The sequence below is a fragment of the Peromyscus eremicus genome, chromosome 12 (assembly GCF_949786415.1).
Source record: "Peromyscus eremicus chromosome 12, PerEre_H2_v1, whole genome shotgun sequence".
Lineage (NCBI taxonomy): Eukaryota > Metazoa > Chordata > Mammalia > Rodentia > Cricetidae > Peromyscus > Peromyscus eremicus.
The window spans coordinates 49,483,314-49,506,969 of NC_081428.1; the positions used below are offsets into that span (position 1 = coordinate 49,483,314).

A 23,656-nucleotide genomic window follows, 5' to 3' on the forward strand; every position below is an offset into this window, starting at 1 on the left:
ACATACTTCATTCATCTTCTGTGATCCCAGACCACAGACCCTGGCCAGGACAACTAGGCTTCTTTTGCTACCTGGCTTTAGGAAGGAAGACAGTATTGATCTTTCTCAGTTAATTTTTGATCTTTCTCAGTTAATTTTCAGCCTCTACTTGTGAAGGCACTTGGTTAGGAAAACTCAAGTTTACATAATGAGATTAATGCTTATGACATGCCAGATGTCCCAACTTGGTGTGTCACTTCTCCCAGTAACACTTTCTCCATTAAGCCATTAAGTTTTAGATCATGGATATTTTGTAAGAGGGAATACATGACCCAAAACAACAATTCCATACAGTGGAAAGTAAGAGAACATTAAAATTGGGGTGCTCCCACTGAGCAGTGAAGGGAATAACAGTGAAGTGAAATCCTTGTGGCAGATTGAAATTATTTCCAGATCTTCAAACACATGTTTCCTAGGGCTGGGTGTGGCAGCACATATCAGTAATTCCAGTACTCAGAAGACAGAGACAGGAGGATTTACAGTTCAAGGTTATCTTTGGCTACATAGCAAATTCAAGGCCGGCCTAAGCTACATGGTATTCTATCTCACCCCACCCTACCGTGGCTCATTTTTTAAAGACTCTACTCTGTTCCTCTACCATCTGACCCGAAGCCCACAGGAAAACAGATATCATAAGCCAACGAGACATTTTATGGCAACGAGAATGACCACTTTAGAGGTGGCGTGGAAAAATGAACTCTTGAAGTCACTGTATCTAAAAGACATGGCAAAACTGGACTTAGTTCAGGCACACCTTGAGAATGAAGAGAAGAGAGTCCCTCAGATGATAAACCATCCTTTGACAGCCACCCTCATCCCAAACCCCAAATTAGGGCTATTCAAGTGGTTTTGGTCCAATGGTTTAGAAATAAGCTTCAGTTTACCATGGTAACAGAAGCTGTGGCTAAGCAAGGACTAATAATATACAAATTCAGAGTGGGAGTCCATTCTGGGTTTGTTGTAGCAATAGGATGCAGCAAGGATAATGTGGTCAAAATATCGGTTTAAACAACTGGATTTGGTGAATTTTGACATTCCTGTGGGTCCGGGGGGAAAAAAAGAGTCAAATGACAGACTGTCTCTGTGTATAAAGTCTATGTCCCAAATCCAGGAACCCAATGTCCTCTGTGAGGTATTTTCAAAACTGGCAAACCATACTGCAGTATTAGATTTTCCCATTTACAAAGAAGAAGAAGAGATTGACAGTCTTTGGAAGGGTGGAGGGAAATGCTAGGCAGATAACCAAAATATTGGGGAAAAGTCTAGGGATATCTATACATGTATTCCTATATAGAATATATATATATATATATATATATAGAGAGAGAGAGAGAGAGAGAGAGAGAGAGAGAGAAAGAGAGAGAGAGAGAGATAATCTCATAAATAAATAAAATGAAAAAAAAGAAAGTGGCAACTCATGTAAAGAAGAATTTAGGACGATTACTTTAATAACATATAAATATTTATAAATATGTAAAATGAATTAGTAAAGTAGAAGACTCTATGTGCTTTATCTATCTCCAAAGCACCTGTCACAGTGCCTTGCATAAATCAAGCTCAATGGATGATGAAAGAAGTATCGGCAAAGTTTCAGTTAGAGATGCAGGAGAGTTTCACAGTGAAACCTATCCTTCTGTACAAGTAATTATGCTAATAAAAAGAATTGAAAATACATTCAATTAGAACCAGACAAAACACCCAGTGACATGAGATGAGGCCAGGGTATTCGAACAAGAAGCAAGACTTCACATGGGAGAATTTAGTGTGTGACGTGACTAATTAAATGTCTGTGAAGTAGAAGAGTGTGACAGCCAGTGAAATTTTCTTGCCTGGAAGATAAAGTCCAGAAGAAACACTTCACGGATGAAATGGTGATTAATTTCCTGTCATTCATAAAGTTATTAACCATCTATTCTGTTGATCCTTTCAATTGAGAACACTTTAGGCAGAAGGAAGATGTACAAAAGAACTTGGCAATTTGAAAAGATTGAAGGTTGGCAAGGCAGAGCTTGATATGCAAGGAGGAGACACAGCAATATGAGGTCTGAGAGTATATGTGTAGATGCTGAACTCCCAGTAGTAGGAAATGGGCATCTAGGACTCCATGAGGCATCAGGTGAGAGCTTCTAGCCACTTTCATAATGGCTGTCAGATTGCTTGGCTCTGGAAACACCCTTAAATGTGATCATCTTATCCTGACAAATCAGCAGGAACTTAATAATCCACACAATCATGGTTTGAGGCAGACAGTACAAAATAATTTTGTATTTGTGCCTAATTTCTAAACCAACAAGGCTTTGTGCACAGGGCAGGCTATGTGGTGGTGGGTTGTGATTGTGAATTTTGTAGCCAGTGCTGGGTTCGAGTCTTGCCTCTACCACTTCCTAACTATGCTACCTGAGGAAAGCCACTTCATATCTCTCCTTCACATTCTTCATTGTGCAAGCATTGATATTAACAGCGCCTTCTTTATAGGCCCTTGAAGTGTGGGCAAAGTAGTTGATCTCAAGTGCTAAGAACAGTGCCAAGTACATAATGTGTTCAATAAATGTTAGTTTTATGATCACTAGAAGTTCAGTCACCAAATGCAAAGTAAAAGTTGAAATAAATATTTTGATATATTTATCTCGTATGTGTCTAATCCCGTCATTTATTCCTGTCCCCTGGTCTTTCAAACCAGTCATGTACCTACTACCTTAGAAGAAGAATGTTTTCACAAAAAGGCAAAGAAGTTTCAGAGAACAAAGTTTTGCAATAACAATGGCCTAGACATTCAAGCTTATAAAACCCCACAGGCTGAAAGGGGAGGGGAAAGTTCATTCCACAAAGACTTGAGGAATTCCAGGGTGGTGGAAGAACCAGCTTTTCTGACCCTGGGGAGATAAGTGTTTTCCAGACTGGGAGAAGGAAAGAGCTGACTAGAGTCTATGGCCAGACGCCAGCATGTGTGAAGGAAGGAGCATTATACCCACCACCAGCAGTAGGGAATAACAAACAGAACCCGTGCAGAGGTCTTGAGATCCAAAAGAAGACAGGGTGCAGCGTAGCAGAGTGCCACAGGCGCTTAGAGAGAGCAGTAATGAATTTCCTTTGCCCAGCGCAAGGACAGCCTAGGATAGTGTACAAGGACACAAGAGAACTGCAGTTCGCCTTTGAAGCAGTAGCTGTTCAAAGGATGGCCTTGGGAATTGAGGGAAACATGGCTATCCAACTATCTTAGTGAACACAAGGTAGAAAATGGTTGTAATGAAAACCTGGTAACCCCATGCTGTAGCCTGGTGTGCTGTAAGACCCCATAAGTTCCTGGAGTGCAAATGCAATGCCAGAGACGGGGACCTTTGTAGAGTGTTGGGGTGATGGGAGGCTGAGTGGACAGAGAAGGTACAACATTTATTGAAGTTTCTACCTCCAGCTGGAATGGCAACGTGAAATAAAAATGAAATTCAGTCCATGAAAATTACAGAGGAAATTGGCATGTCTTACATTCCTTCAGTGTAAAAAACACAGAGATATAGCCATCAAAATGACTCAGCGTGTTGAGGCACTTGCTGTACAAGAGTTTAGTCCCTGAAACTCACATAAAAGTAAAGGAGGAAATCAAATCCATGGAGTTGTCCTCTGACCTCCACACATATGGGATAACATGCAACCCCCCATCCATCCATACACACACACACACACACACACACACACACACACACAGATAATGAATTAATTAAAAACATAGAAATATAGGAAAGCATCCATCTTCTGCTTGTATCCCTTATAATGAGCACACTTCAGATACAGTGAAATGATTCTGAGGCAACCATAATGGACAGCTCATCTGTACGTTCTGTCTCTAGCAAGGCAATGCCCAGAATAACATTCCCATATATAGTGCTGGGGTATTCATCAAGGCAGGGGATTCCCGGCCAAATACAGAAAAGTAAATCAATGAAGGAATAAACAAAGTTAATATGAGTACTAGATTCTAAGCAGTTAAAAATTTGGTTACATTTTCAGGAGCGTCTCCCTCAGCAAAGTCCAAAGGCAATCATGTGTTTCTGAAAAGTGTTTTTCCTTTTGTATTTTGTCTTTAATATTAACAGCAGCTGATTATTTGGGAAGGGTAAGTTGTCTGGCATCTGTATTTTATGTATTTTTTCTATAAACTTATGGCAGTTTGGCTCAGAGAGCTTGTGTGTTCAAGACTTTGCTCTTGAACAAATGAAAGGCTCACACTGCCAGAGAGATGAAAGAGCCACACTGTAGCTTTTTTCCTCCCCACATCCTGAGTACTCTGTTATTTAGTCCATTTATAGCCTTGGGTTCTGTTTCCACACAACTCTGCTGGGTAAACACTTGGACCTCACCATTTCCTGAAATAGGTATGACAAGGACGCCTTCCCGCCTCTGCCCCAACGCAACCCCCATTTCTATCATTTGCTTTCTGTCTTTAGGTGTTCAGGAGACCTATCTGCCATCTCTCCACCTACAGCCTGATTTGGGGCATGGCAGCCGTAGTGCTGTGCACAGCTCAAGGTAAAGATGCTCAGTTCTTCACCCGGAGACTCTCTGGGGTGGAGGCTGGCCACTCCTGTATGTGCTAGGCTAGCCCACTCATTTGCATGAATCTTGGAGCATGCCATCAGCCTTGGAATAGTGAGAGTGGTTCTGGCCACTTCTCACGCTCTTGTTTTCAAAGTATTGGGACAATTGGAACTCAGAAGCTGTTCCAGTAGATAAACCAGACTTAAGGAAAACATCCCCTCCCAAGTGAAATATGACATCATTTTTTTCCACCCACAGAACTGAGTGGGGAGGGAACCTTGAAAAACAATTCCCTGAACTTGATTTTAAGGATCTTGGAATATTTGGAGTGAAGGAACAGATATATTCTTCCTGGAAGGCAAGCCCTAAAATTGAGTTTATCCACTTTTTACAGAAAGTAAAATGTAGAAAAATACTAACTCTCAGGGGTGCACAAGCTTACATTATCTCCTGTTCAGAAAACATGCTTGTCCCACCTTCTCTGGATTTCCTAATTTTTCTTGTTGTTTAAGGGAGGTCACCGCTCAGTTTATGCTGGTTTTGTTGTTGTTTCTAATCACTTTTGGTGTGATGTCATTCATCATTAGCCCCCTGGGGAAGGTACTGCACACGGAGCACTGTAGGCCTCACACCCACCATATCCATGAGAGATTTCCTGCCTGAGTAGCAGAATGGAAAAGGATTCCACACAAGCACCGAAGAATACTTTTCCACTCAGGGAGATGCTCTGCAGTCAAGCATAGGCTTACTCACATGTTCAACTCTAGTTTTGATCTCTTTCCATCCTGCGTTCTAAAAGCAACACTTTTTTGTTCCCCAATATGTAAAATCTCCAAAAGTTTTCAGGGCACCTCAACCTCATCATTGGGTTTTGCTTTGCAGAACGTCCCTTACCTGTAAGGAGTTCCCAATATTGACTGCCATGTCCTCTTGTTCTCTGAATCTCTAGAGGATGTTTGTATGGCCTTCTATTTCCTGCTTATACTTGTTGGTATTTCTTCTCTTTGGTTACCCATAAAGAACAAATTTTTTATAGGTTTTGTGCAAGTCTATACATTGTCTATCATTTTATTATTTAATTCCCTGCTATTGCTTGATGTGGGAAGGAGGAGGTTTGGAAAAGTTGGCATCTACTCATTTTCAATCTCTTTGATTCCCAGTAAATGTAGTTAGTATCAAATCTGTCTGTCAGAGAAATGCTTTATCAAGGTTTACAGACGCTTAGTGCGTTATGCTCTGGTTACCATTTGATTATGATAATTTATGAGTCTTGCTATGAGTTCAGCTGTAATTAGAGTTCAAAAGGATTGGGGGAATTTCTGGCTTTATTGTAGTGTAGACAGTGTTCAGAAAGAGTAAATTTTTAAGGCCAATTGAAAGTTCAGTTTGGGGAAATATTTTATATATGCTTTGAAAAGATTATACATTCTCTCACTTAGTAATGTACATATCTGAGCAATATATATCCATACATATAAAAACATATGATGGATATATAAATCTAGTACTTTCAAATTAAATATGAAGCCACAGGTAAAGATATTTTTAAATTTTCTGTGTGATACTTGAATTTTTGCCTTAATGATTTAATATTATGGAATTAAAGATTCTGAGAGATGTATAGAAAACTCTAATATTATGACTATGGATTTATAAGTTGCTATTGTAATTGCAGAAGTGTTTGCTTTATGCATCTCAGGATTAGGTTGTCAGGTACATGGGTTTTATTATTAACACGTTGTGTCAGGTTGGATTGCTCCCCTCATCATTTTATAGGTCTTTTGTTTTTCCACATGAAAAGTGCTATTGGGCTAATGTCAGAAAGCTTCAGTCTTTTCTTTGAGTTTTTCTTTAATCTTTTACCTATAAATACCCCAATGTGTGACATTCTGGGGGAATGCCATAGCCAGGCCTCCGGCCTACTAATTCCTCATTCAGTGGCAGCCTTCTGCTAAGTTGAACAGTTTGTTGAGATTTTGTAGTTCCTGTTCTCCAGATCTCTAATTTCTACCATTTACATTGTTGTCTTTACTCACCCATATTCATGCCAGAATGCTTATTGATTCATGATGCCTGGATTCATTTGATGTGAGTTATTGGGTATAGCATTTATTACTCCTCTTTTATTATATCCCTTTTCTCAAATGTTTGGTAATTTGCTGTTGGTTATTTCTTATTACATGGATTCTAATACATCAAGTCACCTGTCATGTATAAGTGGCCTGCATTGCAGAGAAGAAATAATTGCCATAACATCTAATGAAAAAGGGAACATGTAGATTATCAATTGAGTGTCAAAATCTCTTGATCATGTTGGGTACATCAAACCTCTCAGAGCATCATCCTCTCCATCACTCTCCTTGTGTGTCTATGCTTAGCCTTGCTTTCCAGAGCCTGAGCCCTCTGTGGGGCTCCCTTTCTCTGTGGGGTGTGTGTGTGTGTGTGTGTGTAAAGCACCTAAACCATTTCTTAAACTGTCCACTCAGCCTGTTGCCTGTTGGCCCTTCTTTGCTGCTGGCTCATACTTCACTAAGCATGAACTCACCAAATGATCTTATTCTGTCTGGCAGTTTTCATGCTCAATCATTCCACTTAGTCTCCAACTCACAGGGATTCTTCACAATTTCTGGCTACTAAGCATTTTCTTGTTATTATACTCTGCCTCTGCTTATAAAAGTCAAAGAAACGTATTTCTCTGCTAACATATGGGCACGTACATACATTTTGTTTTCTCCTTTGCCTTTTTCATTCTTTTCTATATTTGAGTTTCAGCATATATTTTATTTGTTACCAGGAGTACATATGGTGTGTGTGTGTGTGTGTGTGTGTATGTGTATATGTATATATGTTTGTATGTAATAAGGTTCTAAAATAGAAATTTTTTTTTGTTGTTCCATAGTGGAAGTGGTGACCCAGGATGAAAGAAAGCTGCTGCACACACCTGCATCCTTACGATGTTCTCTGAAACTGTCCCAGGAACCCTTGATTGTGACATGGCAGAAAAAGAAAGCTGTAAGCCCAGAAAACATGGTCACTTACAGCAAAGCCCATGGGGTTGTAGTCCAACCTGCATATAAAGACAGGGTAAACATCACTGAGCTGGGACTCTGGAACACAAGCATCACCTTCTGGAACACAACACTGGATGATGAGGGCTGCTACATGTGTCTCTTCAATACTTTTCTTTCTGGGAAGATCTCGGGAACAGCCTGCCTCACCCTCTATGGTGAGAATCTTTGAGAATACATTCTCACCTTTTCAGAAATACTATTTCCAGTACCTTGTAGTGCCTGGGTTTTCTGTGTCATAAGCACGGACAGGTTCACTAGAAGGCACTTAGCCTTTCATTCCTGCTGTGGCTGTTATCACAGACTTTGGAGAGCTCTAGGCACTGCAATAATATGTTTAGCTGGAACTATCTTCTCTCTGGGGTCTTGCTGTCACCAAAATTGAAGACAATGATGTGGGCAACAAGTTCTCCACAGCAGTGATCTGATTTCTGACTCGATTTTTGGAAAGCAAATGTGCAATGTGTTATCTCTAGAGCCCCTGACAGTTTCTGGACCTAGTGACAGAGGCAGATTAGTCTAACCTGGACTTGTTTTAGTTCAAGGAAGCTGTTTCAAGATTCCTAAGGGCACAGCCAGCAGAGGCTTTTCATAATGGACTGATGCCCCTGAGAATATACCAGGGTACCAAGCACTCTTTAAGCATCCCCCAGGCTTGGTATGGTGAGATGATTTCCTTGTTGCTGACCCTTGGCTGTGATGAAGCCTTAGGAAGTGGGACTAAGGATAACTTTGTAACATCGCACATGAGGTGGCAGTTTTAGGAGGGAGAAGCAAACCCTGTCAGTGTCATTACAAATATTGAAGCAAGGCTTTAAGTATGCTGAGAGACAGCCATGGGAAAGGAGGGGATTCACTAGGTAAGAGAAATGTGGGTGCAGGACTTCTACTTACTTTGTCTGGGTAGGCCCTCTCAGTAGTAAGTCAGGCTTTCTTCTTGATCTCCACTTCTCTGCCTGTATGTTTCTCTCATTCCCTTTCTTCATTCTCCTCCTCACCCTTTCCTCACTCCCTCCTTCTTGTCTTCTTTTCCTTCCTTTTGGCTTCTCATATTTTCTCTTTTCTGCATCTTTTTATTTTCTATAGTGTTTTTTTTCTCCTCATTTTTTCTCTCTAACCTCCAAACTGTAAGTCCTGTTCTCACCCACAATGAATGGCCCTTTCCGTCATATTCATAAATATCACATTCATTTTTCCTGACTTTTCTCTCTCCCAGCACTTATTGCTGCTTGGAATTTGGGCACCCTTCCCCAGTTCCACTCCCCAGCTACTGTGATCTAAACTGTCTCTTGAACACACACACACACACACACACACACACACACACACACACACACACACAAACAAACAAGCTTTCACTTACCACTGGCTTCTAATTAACTTGTGGGCTTTGAAGCCGAGTATGAAAGGATTGGTTTGTACAGGTTGGCAGAAATAAGGTCTGCATTCCTGCAGAAATGAAGTCGTGAGCTTGGGAGGCCTTTACAAAGAGAACACGTTGAAACTAGTGGGAATATTATATCTTTCTCTTTAAAACGATTTTCCCTACTTTGTCAGATGATCCCTGAGGCCTTTCCAACAGTCACTCTCTGATTTTCCTGTTATGAACTCTGAGTTTCTAGTTTGCATTTTAAGTATGTCTTACATCCAAACCTTTTTTTTCCATCATTTTCCTCTCTGTCTCATTCAGCTTTTTGACGAATATGGCCTTTTCTCTAAACACCAGGCTCTGGAAGCTGTGCCCTGACTAGTGCTTCTGATAGGTGCAGAGTACACACATATAGAGGTGCTAATTAGGGGATACTGTCAAATCATTCCTGAGAAACACCTACTAGAAGATATTGCTCACATATAAGATACAGAATAATTAGACTTACACTGTATGGAGGAGAAAAATACTGTTTTATGTCTTCATATTTCTCTCTAACCAGTCATGCTAGAGACAAAATACAGACATTGCATTTCTCATGAAAGGTTTGGACTCTACTGCTGTCATCTTATCTGTCTAGCTTCCACTGTCTTTCTGGAAGGATCTTTCCCTCATCCCTGTGAGAAAACGCAGAACCCAGGCGAGGTGCTTAACTGACGGCAGGCCTTGTGTTCTTTCTTTTGTCCCAGTACAGCCCATAGTATTCCTTCACTACAACTATTTTGAAGACCACCTAAACATCACCTGCTCTGCGACTGCCCGCCCAGCCCCTGCCATCGCCTGGAAGGGCACTGGTACGGGAATTGAGAATAGTACCGAGAGTCACGTCCATTCAAATGGGACTACATCTGTCACAAGCATCCTCCGGGTCAAAGACCCCAAGAATCAGGTTGGGAAGGAAGTGATCTGTCAGGTTTTATACCTGGGGACTGTGATTGACTACAAGCAGTCTCTGGACAAAGGTAAGAGGAAGGTGGGCCAGGGAGACTGGTGCTTCTGTGTTTGTACACCTGGAAGATGGTAATGTTCTTCATAGACTTTCAACTGCTCAGCAAAGACCATAGTTAGAGAGAGAATGAGGCAAGTGTAGAAAGAACTGAAGGAGCAAGTAAAGCAAGTTTTTCTGTAGTCTCCCCATCCACAGAGGTGACATTCTGAGACCTCTAGTAGTCGCTTAAAGCTGCAGAGAGTGTTGAACTATATGCTTTACACACACACACACACACACACGCACACACACACAGAGAGAGAGAGAGAGAGAGAGAGAGAGAGAGAGAGAGAGAGAGAGAGAGAGAGAGAGAAACCTACCTATAATTAAGTTGACTCTCTAATTAGGCATGTTAAAACATCAACAAACACCAATTTAGAAAACACAATTACAGCAATCTGCTTTAATAAACAGTTGTATTTAGAATCCCTTTAAGAAAAAAACACCAAAACATTGAATATAAGCATGTGGTGAAAAAACAATTGATCTGAAAATCAAGGCAGCTACTCCATGGCTAACAGAAGGCTAGCACACACAGTGTCAATACACTGGGCAATTCACATCCTTTGTGGGATGGGATGAGGTGATGTGAAATGTGATCACATTACTTGAAGTAAATAGCACATGAGCTAAAATTTGTGAATTGTTTCTTTCTGGTTTTTTTTGTGTGTGTGTGTTAGCACAACAGCTAACTGAAGTTTCAGAAAGAAAAATTACCAAAAAGGGTAGATGGGAAACATCATATTACTTTATATACCTATCAACATGGAACTATTTTCTAGGCAATTACAAAACTGTGTGTTCATTACTCCAGTAAGAAAGCCACACTAGACCATGAAAGTGCCAAAGGTGAAGGATATGGGTCCTCAGATCATTCTGGAGGATTAGGAAGGTGTCCTAGAAGACCTCATGTCTGTGATGAAATCTTTGGATAACCTTCACTGAAAAAGGCCCCGTCACTCTTTCAAGAGAAACTGCTTACCATTCACATGTTTTTCTAGTCTCTCAGATGATCCTTTCCAAATGACTCTCTCTGGGACTCATGGATACAAGGTGTGAGAATTATGTGTAAGTGACTACAGAGGGCTTGATTCCAGAGTGAAGAACTTGATAAGCATGGCTTTCTGTAGTTTGGAAGCACTAGCTCTGGAATTGGTACATGGTGATAAACATCCTAAAATGATGGCAGCTGTGTAGGGGCATGTTGCAATCGGTACAAGCTGGAAGAACTGGCCACGTCACCTTCTTGTGCAATGGCCTCCAGGAAGTAGCTCCTACAGAAGTATTTGGGCTCCCTAAAAATCTCAAGGCTAGTTAGAAATTAGGTATCTAGGTCAATTTTGGGCAAAAAGGCTTGGGTGTTGCGTTTCGACTTTTGTGAAGACAGCTTTAGGATCAGCCAAGGTCAAGAGCAAATGTCCTTGAGAAACAAGAACTGGAAAAGGAAATTCTTTTCCAAGAATTCTGAATTTGACTTACATGACGTGAAATGTTGACTGTGGTTTGTACAGCAATTGTTTATTCTGTGAACATTTACTGAGGATGCTGAGATACTACACGCAGCTCTAGAAACCATGGAAATGAGACAAATCCAAAAGCTTTCAGTTCAGTTGTGAAAATTCTACTATAGAGAAGGTGCTAGATGCATTCTTTTCCTTTGTGTTATTAACACCAGCGAACCAGAGTTTAGCTGAGCTCCATTGGGCGATCCTGGGAAAAGATTTAGTAATGAGGAGATGGAAGAAATGCAATAAAATATTGAGTGAATTGCTCCCAATGATTGGCATCATGAGATTCATGATTTTTTTTACCTTGATAACTCCCAGTATATTTAAATTTTTCTCTAATAAACATGTCATCTTAGTGTAACCTATGGCAAAGGGTATGAGTTTTGAAGGCAAAAAGATTTGACTAAGCCTTGGCTCTTATATTTTCTACCGTAGTATTGAGCTCAGTTAGCCTTCCAGGTTAGGAGTGGTTTCATTTTGCAGTCTGTAAGATATTAATAACATTTAACTTCGGGAATGTTTTCAGGATTAAATTAGTTGACATTGGCAAAAATCCTATTAACTACATGAAGTGTGCTGGCTGTTACTAATATCTAAATGTTTTACAAATCCTATGAGGTTGTGATTATAGACATAACTAGGTATGAACTTGGGGTAATTTTAGGTCAGAGCTCACTTGTCATTAAAAGTCATGATAATTATGGCTTTGTGGCTTTCTCACTTTTCGCCTTAGTGGCCTCCTCTTCTGAGTGACTCCTTTCTCCCTTTCTCCCCTTGTTCCCCACAGGATTTTGGTTTTCAGTTCCACTGTTGCTAAGCATTGTCTCTCTGGTGATTCTTCTGGTCCTGATCTCAATCTTATTATACTGGAAACGCCACCGAAATCAGGAGCGAGGGGAATCGTCACAGGGGATGCAAAGGATGAAATAAGGTAAATACTTTTCCTTTGTAATAATTTGGGGTTGTTTGAATATATGAATGAGGGGGAACAGTGCTGTTACGTTTATTTGTTGATAAAATACATAAAGGTTGATGCTGTTTAGGAAAAGCTCTAAGCTCACTTTCTCGCAAGTGAACATTTCTGCTTTTCATTTTCCAGGATATTTTAAAGGTTATCTCATCTGTTAAGAGTAAGAGTTCTCAGGAAGATAGTAGGAAAATATTGATTGGATTACAGTTTGATTTGGTAAAGCTAAATGAAGGAATATGGCACCCACACAGGGAACTCTCCAGCAGTTAAAAAGACCAAACTTTTCTCATTTTACAGCAACCACAAGTCATCAGACCAATTAAGAGACTGTGAAATTGCCCCATAGCATCATTCATTAAATAGTACTTCCTATGATACACATATGATACATAGAATATGCCTCAAACACTGTCAATATACAAGTGATTCACACATATCGTTGGTATTTCATATTATTCTGCCTACCTTTCCAGCTGGGAATTTGTCTTTATCTCTTCACAACATTTACCACAACTTCACAACATATATATATATATATATATATATATATATATATACATATATATATATATGTGTGTGTGTGTGTGTGTGTGTATGTGTGTGTGTGTGTGTGTGTTTCTCAATAAATGTTCATGTATTAAATGAGTGAATATATAGAGGTAGCATGAATAAATTTTCAAAGGTATTTTCCCAATTCTCTTCCTCTTACTGTAACTCAGTACCTCATGAATGCCAGCCAAATCTTAGACAATGTAAGGCATCACAAAATAAGATTGTCACTAAAACAAAAGAAATGAGCTATATTTTGAGAAAGAATTAAATTTCTTTGTTTTCTGAAGGCTGTGCACAACCTATTATTAGGCACAAAGCTGCAATTTTTTTGTTTTAAAATGGAGATTTCCTAGGGTGAAGGGGTAACATGGGAGTTTCTTCCATCTCAGATAACTGAACTTCAGGATCAGGAAAGAGAACAAATGTTGGTTTTGAGTAATATTTTAGAATTTGATTTAAAAATATCCCTCAAATTCTACCTTCTTTTCCTTTTCACTTTATGTTTCATGGACTGCTTTTCCTGTCCTCACAACTTTTTTGACCACATTATCTTGCCTAACTCTTAAATCAACACCAGATCAATTCATATGAATTTACAAAATAAGCAATGAGGCTACAATATCACTGACCTTTTTTTGAAAGTAGATGAAAGGATTTGTTCCATCTGCAAGAGTATAGGCCAGACAATCTCATGTAATATAAACATAAGCCATAGAACATGAAGCTCTCCCCATGATATCAAAGGCAGAAATCTTTTTGATTCTGTTTATTCAAACATTTCAGTTTTTCAATTAGGAAATGGGACCCCAGAGAGGGAAGCCAGCCTCCTTCTCGAAGGTCATGGGCAGTTCTCCTAAGCAGGTTCGAACTAGAGTGCTGCTGTCCTGACCCTCTCCTAACCCAGAGAGGATCCCAGCCCCTCTCCTGACAGGGAAGGAGCTCCTGCTGTCAGTTACATTCATTGTAAACTGTTCTCTGTTTCAAACAAAAAAGTCTAAAGTATTCAAATTCATTTCTTAAAGTTCATTTTGACTAAGAGTTATATCTGTTTAAGCCCAAGATAAATTTCCCTAGACAGGGATATTTGCAAAGTAATATTCCTTGGTTCATTAAGCAAGTTGTAGACTTTCTGAGGAATACAACTGCTAAATGCCAAAAAGAGGCAGTTTATGTCTGTGTCCAACTTTTGCCTCACTTAAAAAATAAATACCCCTGCTCATGTTGAACCTTGTGAGTACTCAGATTGCCATTTGTTGACCAATGTTGACATGACATATGGCCACTCAGTCAGTTTCTCTAAATGTTTATATTTTGAGTAACTTAATTTATTAAGATTTTAGAACTTTAACAGCCATAGGATTTGGTTCTGTATATTTAAAGCTACTAAAACCAGTGTCAATTATTTTGGAAGCTCAGTTTCTCAGAGCCAAGAAAATGCTGGTTCACAAAGAACCAAATTTTAAGCTAGGCAGAAAGTTGTGAGAAACACGCAAAAAACAAAGTCAAAGAATATAGTGATGTTCGCCATTTTTTTTTTTCAAGCAGTGAGTTTTGGTAGTTAAGTTTCTGAGGTGAGGCACAGCTCTGCATTTTGCCGTTCATCCTGCCCACCTTTACTTCTATCTTTTTACTTTTTCTTCCTCTCATTTTTTGAGGTCATAAAACTTTTAGGTATGAAAGGAAATGCAGTTAGGCAAAAACCAGCATTAGAGTTCTCAACCCGATGACCCAAAAACCCATGCTATGAACCTGCAAGAGGAAATGAGAAAGAGGAACTGAATGTGTAGGGGGGGTTGTGTGTACATATGTGTGTGTGTGTGTGTGTGTGTGTGTGCATGCACGTGCGTGCGCACACTTGTGTGTGCTTTGAAGGAAGATAAGGAGAAAAGTTAATGACGCTTGTACTTACTGAATCTGAACAGACTCATCTCCATGGAGGGCTCAGTCGCCAGTAAGAATGTGTTCAGTTAGGCCAACAGTTGTTTGCTAAATGACCAAAACAAAACTCATTTTAGATCCCAATCACAATCCATTGTCCACAAAAGTGCAAACAAATTTAGTTTTCCCAGAGGGGGAGTCTGTAATAACTGCTGTTGCCTTTGCATAGAGGCCAGCCTACCTCTTACTCTTCTTGTGATTCTGTACAGTTTAGGACAATGTCCTGTGCTCCCTTTTCTGCTGTACCCTGTGCTCTGGAGGAAGATATGGTAGTTCTTAGGCCATCCTCTACACCACTCCTAGCAGGGATCATCACAGTTATTACCCCTATGAGACTAAGAAGCCTTTAAAGAACATGCTTGCTTTGCTTTGTTTTCCTGAATCCAATATTTTATTACTGAAATAGAAAGTGGGAAAGAATTTAAAGTTTTCTACGGAAATTTTCTACCATCCCATAATCATTCCTTCTAGTAAAACTCAATGATGTAAGTTCATGCCTTCTCCATACAGGACAATGAAGATAAATATGAGGGTGAGAACAGTCTTGCACTTCTCAGCAGGCAACAATGAATGAAATTTTGGGTCCTCTTTGGAGCAGATTGCTGTAGATATTGCTGTGTGTTACAACTCGTTGTTTTGAGTTGCTAAGCTGTTTTCTTTACTTTGGTTTGATTGATTGAAGACTGGGTTGGAAACAAAAACACAGACACTCGTGTGAGGCATATTCTAGACTTCACTTTCTAAGTGCTAGCTATATCATATAAAGCTGTATTTTTAACCACATAATATTTATATTTATCTAGACTCCTATACTTACTAGTAACCTGAGCTATGAATGGGCTTTTGGCAATATATAATAATCATATTAATAATTCACTATTTCCTGGATAGGAGCATATGCTGACTCCTATTTTAAGCTCTTACTATGTCAAGGAACAAAGATATTCAATGAACAACTTGTGATGATAAAATTCATCCTTAGTTGGAAAGAAAATCCAAAGAACATTTATTAATAAAGCAATTAGAATCTTTGTTGTTAAATAATTATACACATGCTCTCCAGACTAAAGGGCTGGGTGAGTGAGAATCCCTACCTCATCCCAGAATCTTCATAGCCCTAGGAAAGAATATGATACTCTATATGAGTAAAACAATGAGGAGCCTTTAAGTAACTATTCTGGTTAGCATTGCAGGAAAATATGTACTCCAAGCCTTTAAAAAATAACCATGTACGTCTTTTTGTGCATAAAACTGCCACTCATCATTCTAAAATGGCATGACATAATCTGATCACTAATTTCTTGGCCACCAGACTCTTAAAGCCTAGGTTTTCTTGCATGGAACTATTCTTTGCTGTTCTCCAACATCCTAAGGTCATCTTGACATAAGTAACCTAAATTCTGAGTTCCGCTCCAATGTCAAGAACATCTCCAGGAGTGAAGACATCTTAATCTTCTATATAACAATTAAATGGTAGTTTAATTCTCAAATGGACATCCATCTTCTTAGCTGTTTGGCCATGGGGATTTTTTTTAAGAGAGAACCTGTCCACACTAGTGTAATTTATTGGACAAATTAATGAAATAACAAGGATTAGAAAATTTTTAAGCTTAGTAATCCTCTGATGTCGTTGTTTTGAATTTTAGCTTATGTTCTTTCCTTCGTGTCTATCACCAGTTGCATTCTTCGGAACTGCCATGCCCTCACCTGTGTAGTCTACTACACTCTGAAGCTTGGCTGAAGAGAGCCACATGTCTAGTCCACATTCTTAGAGAAGCCACATTTGTGTTCTTTAAACTGGAAGAGGTTGAATTACTTTACAAAAGTACACAAATGACTTAGCCAAGGAAAACAAATACTGTGTTTTCTATTGTTTCTTTACCAAGTTATCACACACTTAGTGACTTACACCACAATGTTTCATCTTCCTACAATGCTTTTAGGTCAGAAACCCCACACGGGAGCCATTGGGCTAAAGTCAAAGGTGTCTTCAAGGCTATCCTCCTTTCTGCAGGTTCTAGAAGAAAATCTGTTTCCTGTGTTTAGCCATGTGTTTCAGACTGACCTCATCCATTGCTTTTATATCCCCTTACGTCTACAGAGCTAGTGATGGCCACTTAGGTCATTCTCAGATTGAGTTTCTCGCTGGCTCTCCTGCCTCCCTCTTACCCTTGTAAAAACATGTGTGGCTGCAGTGGGCCTGTCTGTGTCTCTAGCCGATAATTAAATTGCACAGAAAAACCACTTCCATGTAAGGTATGACCTTCCCACATTCCTGAAATAAGGATGGGGATGGCATAGAACACCGCTGTTATGTGACCACAAATGCAAAGACAGGCTGAAGTAAGTGGGGAGAAGCTGTTGCTTGGCCTCCGAGTATGAGCATCCAATACCCACTATTCCTTAGCCTCAGCTTTGTTCAAGGTCATGCTGTATCAAAGACCATCAAAACATGGTGAGACCCTCCGAACACATCACTTTGGCTTTCTCATTCAAGCTTTATCCCCCTGCAAATGAAACAAAACTTTGTTTACAATATTTTTCAAAATTATTTTTTGTGTTTCAAGTCTTTAACATAAAACGGTAACTTCTGCTTTCTGTTCTTTATTAATCATCACTAACTGGGACATTACCAACACTGGCTCTTTTCATGGGAACCTCAATTCTTACCTACTTCCTGCTTTTCTCTATTCATATACCCCTCACAGCAGCAAGTATTTCTGACTAGCCCTAATATCTTAGTCATAGGTAAGTCCACTTGGATTCTCTGTACGAGCGAAGTAAAAATATTACACTCAGCGCCATACATCATGATATTAGACAGGACCAAACTGGTCTTTCTCATCTATTGTAACCTAATAAGATGGAAGTTTCTGACTAGGCAAGACAGCACATGTGTGCAATGTCAACAACTGAAATGATAAAACAAAAGAATTTCAATTTTAAGATTAGCCTGAGGTATATAGTCAAAGACCATCTAAACATAAAAAATATGAAGATTTCTGTGTCTCCAACGTTGAGAGAATAATGTTATGAGGCTATTGTAGATTTCAAGAACCTGAGTATTTTCTTTATAACTCTTTACAATCCCTACCAATAAGCCTCAATTGTTGTCAACAGCCCTTATACAATATAGCTCTTTAAATAAAACCTCACAGGACTAATAAATACCATACTTGTGTTCTCTCTCTCTCTCTCTCTCTCTCTCTCTCTCACACACACACACACACACACACACACACACACACACCCCTCAATGTAACAGGTAGAGGTATGTCCTCTTGGAGATTTTTTTCTACAACTTTAATACAATCTTCTGTTGTTGTTGTTGTTGTTGTTGTTGTTGTGTGTGTGTGTTTTTTGTCATTGATGTTTGTTTGTTTGTTTGTTTGTTTTACTCTAGCCCATGTTGGATGCCAAAATGTTCTTGGTTTTTTTTTTTTTTAACTCTTTACTCTTTAGCTCTTTTGGGGGGGGGGTTCACAACACAGCTTTCAAATAAATCACACACACACACACACACACACACACAAAGCTTATTCTTCATTATAAATGCCCAACCTTAGCTTGGCTTGTTTCTTGCCGGCTTTTCTTAACTTTAAATTATCACATCTACCTTCTGCTTCTGGTCTTTTTCCTTTTCTTACTTCTATAGTCTTACTTTCACTCTTACTCTGTGGCTGTGAGGCTGCTGGCTGGCTAGCCCCTTGTTCCTGGATTTCTCTTGCTCTCCCTTTTTCTTCCAGATTTCCCCCTCTATTTATTCTCTGCCTGCCAGCCCCTATCCTTCCTCTTTCATTGATACTGACCATTCAGCTCTTTATTAGACCATCAGGTGTCTTAGACAGGCACAGTAACACAGCTTCACAGAGTTCAACAAATACAACATAAGAGAATGCAACACATCTTTGCATCATTTAACAAATGTTCCACAGCATAAACAAACATAACACATGTTAAAATAATATTCCACAACAATCTTCTATTCCACAATGGAATGTTATGGGAGCTTCTATAGATCAGAAAGCACCACAGTACAGCCTATTTCTCATTTTAGTAAACAAACCAGACAGAACTCACCATGGCCTGTCAGTGCTCCCAATTCTGAGTCTCTGTGGTCCCTGGTTTGTAAAATGTATAACCATCCCTTCATATTTATACAACAAAGAGAAAAGATTAGCCTTGTATTTTGTAAATCCTTTGAAGATTATTTATTTTTACTAAATATTACTGGGGCTTTTCATCTTCAAAAAAATGTGTGTACTAATAATTTCAACTTGAATATTTATATTACTTCTTAGATGGACAAAACTGTATAAGTAACATATAATATCATGCTTTAATGTATGTACAAATTGTGGAATAGACTAAATCAAGCTAAGAAATAGAACTTCTTTATTATACTTCAAACTTTTTCTATAATGAGAATATTTACAACCTTGTTACTGGAGTCATCATGAATTACAATAGGTCTTTGGACCTCATACTTCAGTCTAACTGAAACTCATTTCATGCTGCTTGAAATAATTCTACAATAGTATTCCTGTCTTCCATAGTTTAATGTTTTAACTATCTATTTTAGCAAAGGAAATTATAAATGACATACAAAATTGGCTATTTTCTGGTCAATTATTGTTTTATTTGCAACTATAACCACTTATTTGGTGATTCCAATAAAGTCCTATTTCTTGATAAAGTAGCTGGCTACCTCTGGGCAAACCATTCAACATATCTATGCTCCTTTCTCTGCATTAAGAAAGTAGGAGTAATTACTGTAATTATAAGAATGCTGTGAAGATTTTAAAAGAAATGCATGCAATTAGAAAAATGCTAAATATCAACACTAGCTTAGGCAATAGTTGGTAGAGTTGCTTTTGCCAAATTATTTAGTACAAATGTTTTCATTATGGTTAATTTCAAGTTACCATCAATTTAGCCATTGGCCTACGTCATTAAAGCACCATTCATATCACTGTGTCATAGTAGTGCTGGTTTCTGTTATTACTAAGTCTGTGGTCCTTTTTGGTTTTATCAATGTGTATTTTCATCAGTTGCACAAATGATAAAAAGGAGGAAATCTCAAGGAGGTGAATAGAGAAAAAGACGTGAGGATTCCAGCAAGCTGGGTTTGAAGAATCAGAATTCAGAAATTGATTTGAACACAGGAATGGCAATAATTGGAAGGGAGAGCACATGGTATTAATTTCACCAGCAGGTTTAGAAAAGTTTGGAGCAAGATAAGATGAGAAGGGAGAGAAGACAGAGGTATATACGGCAGAAATTTATACATGCTGGAATGAGTTTATGATGCCTAACATTGACTTCTTGATATTGGAAATGTAATTTGTTTCACTTTGAAGATGTAGAATTATTTTGGCTAAACTGAGTTGTTGTTTTATGGGGGAAGGGGACTAGGATGATGGGAAGGCTGGTTATTATATATATATATATATATATATATATATATATATATATATATGACAGAGAAACCATAAATGAACTAGTGGATAAGGAAATGATGCAAAAGTAAAAATGGATTTGTTAGGAAACCATATATGGCATACAATGGATGGGAAACAGGAGTCACTTATTTAAGATAAATACTCTGAGGACAGCTTCTCTGCGGTGGTCATATTAAAGACCTGGAAACAGAAAAGAAGCCAGCCATGGAGGAGTGCAGAGATAGTTGAACTCTAGCAAAAGAATTACAAATTCGAAATCTTTAAGAAAGAAAAGCCATTAAGATTTTAGAACAATCCTACATGAAGCATGGTCCGAGGAGGGTTCTCCATCCAAAACCTACCCTGTAATCTGCAGTAAAGTAAATGTTTGTTGAGACTAAATAGATGGTATGATAACAACCTGACAGGGTAAGTGCATGTCTGTTAAGTACAATAATTAAAAAGTCAATTACTGCATATATGTCTGCTCTTTTCCTTTTATTATAATAATTAACTTATATTAAAATATTGAGCCAGGGTCGGGGGAAGGTAGTGCCTTTATGAACCATTGGTAGCTAATGGTGCTGAAAATGTTGGTATCTAAAATATGCATAATTTTGGAAGATCCAGTAAAATGACCTAAGAGTGCAGAGAAGGGAGGTACTGAGGTTAAATTCCAGGTCTCACTTAGTACATTCATTGTGGGGAGACTGCTGTCCTCCCACTTCATGTGCTAGAAAGTTAATAACTCTTGAAAGTATTTCTGTCTCCTTAATGAGTATTCCCAACCTGATGTCCAGCAAGTTACAACCCAGAGGAAACGAAGTTTAGGGGTCTCAGTGAGACACTCAATGATCGTTTGGCATTCTCGAACATGTGCCTTTCTTTATAGTCATAGGTGATTCCCTAGTCCATGACTGGGTCAGAAGTGTCTTCTTCCAGCCAGTGTGTGATCCCAGCACTTGGGAGACCAAGGAGGCAGGGAGATCATTGCTAGTTCAGGGATGTTCCAGGCTTTACATGAGTCAGTGAGTTCCAGGACAGCCTAGGCTACAGAGTTTTCACATATCTTAAAAACAGAACAACAAAAAAGAAAGAGAAAAAAAGGAAGGGAAGGAAAAGAAAAACTATACACTAAGAGATTTCTGTTTCTTAATCTTTCTGTTGTTAATTGCTTCAAGTATGTTGAGAAGTTATAAATGTCCAACATTGACACACTTCTCTTTCTTTCATCCAGAGCTCTAGAGAAATCATACAGAACCCTGAAAGTTTTTCCCTGGTCTACTTGAATCTGATGTGAAAGGAAAGCAGGTGGAAAAGGTCATTCTCTGTGGGACCAAAAAAAAAGAGCAAAAGACGCAAAAGCAAGCGTGTGAGGGATTTGACTTTTGGCTGCCATCCTGAGACCTCAGTGTTTGCGTTCCAAGAGGAAGTTGTGTGCCTCAGGTCTGTTGTAGGACTTGATTTCGTAGAGCAATGCCGTGTCATGCTGTTAGCAGACTTAGAATCACCAGAGCCAAGCCAGCTCTCAGGCTGACTTGGGCTCCCACCAGAGGGAAGAAAAGAATCCCTGTAGTCAATTTACCTCACAGAGCTTCCTCATCCTCATACAAAATAGAAAGGAGTGGGACCAAATACTTTGCCATGTAAGTCTGAAACCTGGTGAAATTCTAGAAAGAAAAATGAAGACCAAGCAAAGGAAGAAATGAAAAGAAGAACACAGAAGGGGTCCAAAGAACTTCTGAGACTACCTTTTGCCTTTCTGTTGGTCTCCCACCTCTGCTTTGTTCTTAGGTCCACAGTGTGTTTCCCTGTTGTTTGAGTATCTAGTCTACTACCTGCTACTTACTATTCCGCTAACTGTTGGCCTTGCTAGAATCCTTGATCCCCCTGCTGTTCTCCGTGTGCTTCTATGAGGGTTACTATGATGAAAATAGAACAGAATTTAGTGTGAAGTAACATTGGCAACTGTAACGTGTCCGTCTAACTTATTTTTATAGCACTTAGGCAGTATTGTTAGTCTTAGCCAGTAGTGCACATCTTTACAAAAGCATGCTTTCCCTGTCCACTTAACCCACACTATCACCCTCTTTTAGGCCATTCCAAATCCCGCCTAGTGTAAGGATAATATATTATGAAAACAGATGCGTAACAATTTCCTGTACAGCAGTCAGTTGTATATGCGCTCTTTCCCTTAGCTTCTATTTCTGTGACTTAACTTTTCACAAAGAGAAGGCAACTCTGGAAATACAATCCTTTTGCCCTAAAGACATTGTGAACCATTCATTCCTAACCCTTGACAAGACTAGTGAAGTTGTTTTCTGTACCTTTTGCTTCGTCTGTCTCTATGCAGTGACCTAGGAATTCAAGAGTACGTTGTTTTCATTGTTGAATTGGATATTTATATACTTGGTATGCTTTTCATGTGTTATTTAATTCTGTATCATTTCTTATATTTGTATTAAATTACTGAGCGATTAAAAGTGTCAACTAAATAAATACTTGATGTGTGGCATTCCCTTGAGAAATATAGAAATAAAGAATAACACTTGGATTTTCTCTCTGTATGTGAAATCCTCTGTTGACCTTTCTGCCTACTCACAAGATTCTTCATGGGATGTCTCTGATATGGTCAGTGAGAGCTATTGTAAGTGGGTATCTTTTGGCATGACTCTACAGGTTATGGAGCTTCTTAGGTGTGCTCCCTTGTTTTACTTTTAAATACCAGACTTCACACACTGACTCGCTTCGATGGTTTCATGCACAGTAGGAATCAACACTCTGTCTTGCTATGTCTCTGGCACCTCAGATAAATCAGTGCTGGGTCAGAGGAGTGAAAGCAACGTTTCTTCAACCTGTTGTCCTCAGGACCCACCCCTCGCATCATTAAGACATTATTGAGGACCACAAATTATTTCTATCTAAAGTTAATTATATATCTTGATGTCTACCATATTTGAGATGAAAAAAAAAATTTTAAAAGGAAAAATACATAAGCACATGGAGCCATCAGTATTGTAAACATCAGAGTTTTTGGTCAACTCCACAGCACACTTGCCAAAGAATGAGAGTTAAGAGGACACATAGTGCTAATGTGAAAGTAATTTTCATTCAGAAGACCCATGAACGGCCTTGGAACAATACTAAAGATGGATCAATTAAAGTAGAGGTAATGCAGCTACGTGTGCCT

At 39.0% G+C, this 23,656-nt stretch overlaps 1 protein-coding gene across 3 annotated transcripts in view; it reads left to right on the forward strand.

Moving 5' to 3' along the window:
- Positions 1-23,031, forward strand: part of LOC131922674 (OX-2 membrane glycoprotein) — a 25,618-nt gene extending 2,587 nt beyond the window's left edge. The window contains exons 2-6 of one of the 3 annotated variants that reach the window (XM_059277514.1): positions 4,482-4,563; positions 7,472-7,798; positions 9,759-10,031; positions 12,353-12,496; positions 21,704-23,031. In XM_059277514.1, the coding sequence (XP_059133497.1) occupies positions 4,482-4,563; positions 7,472-7,798; positions 9,759-10,031; positions 12,353-12,495 (825 nt within the window). In that variant the 3' untranslated portion in view covers position 12,496; positions 21,704-23,031. Of the gene's footprint in view, positions 1-4,481; positions 4,564-7,471; positions 7,799-9,758; positions 10,032-12,352; positions 12,497-21,703 lie in introns of those variants that run through there. The other 2 variants (XM_059277515.1, XM_059277517.1) reach the window with 2 other exon arrangements.
- The last annotated feature ends 625 nt before the right edge of the window (positions 23,032-23,656 follow it).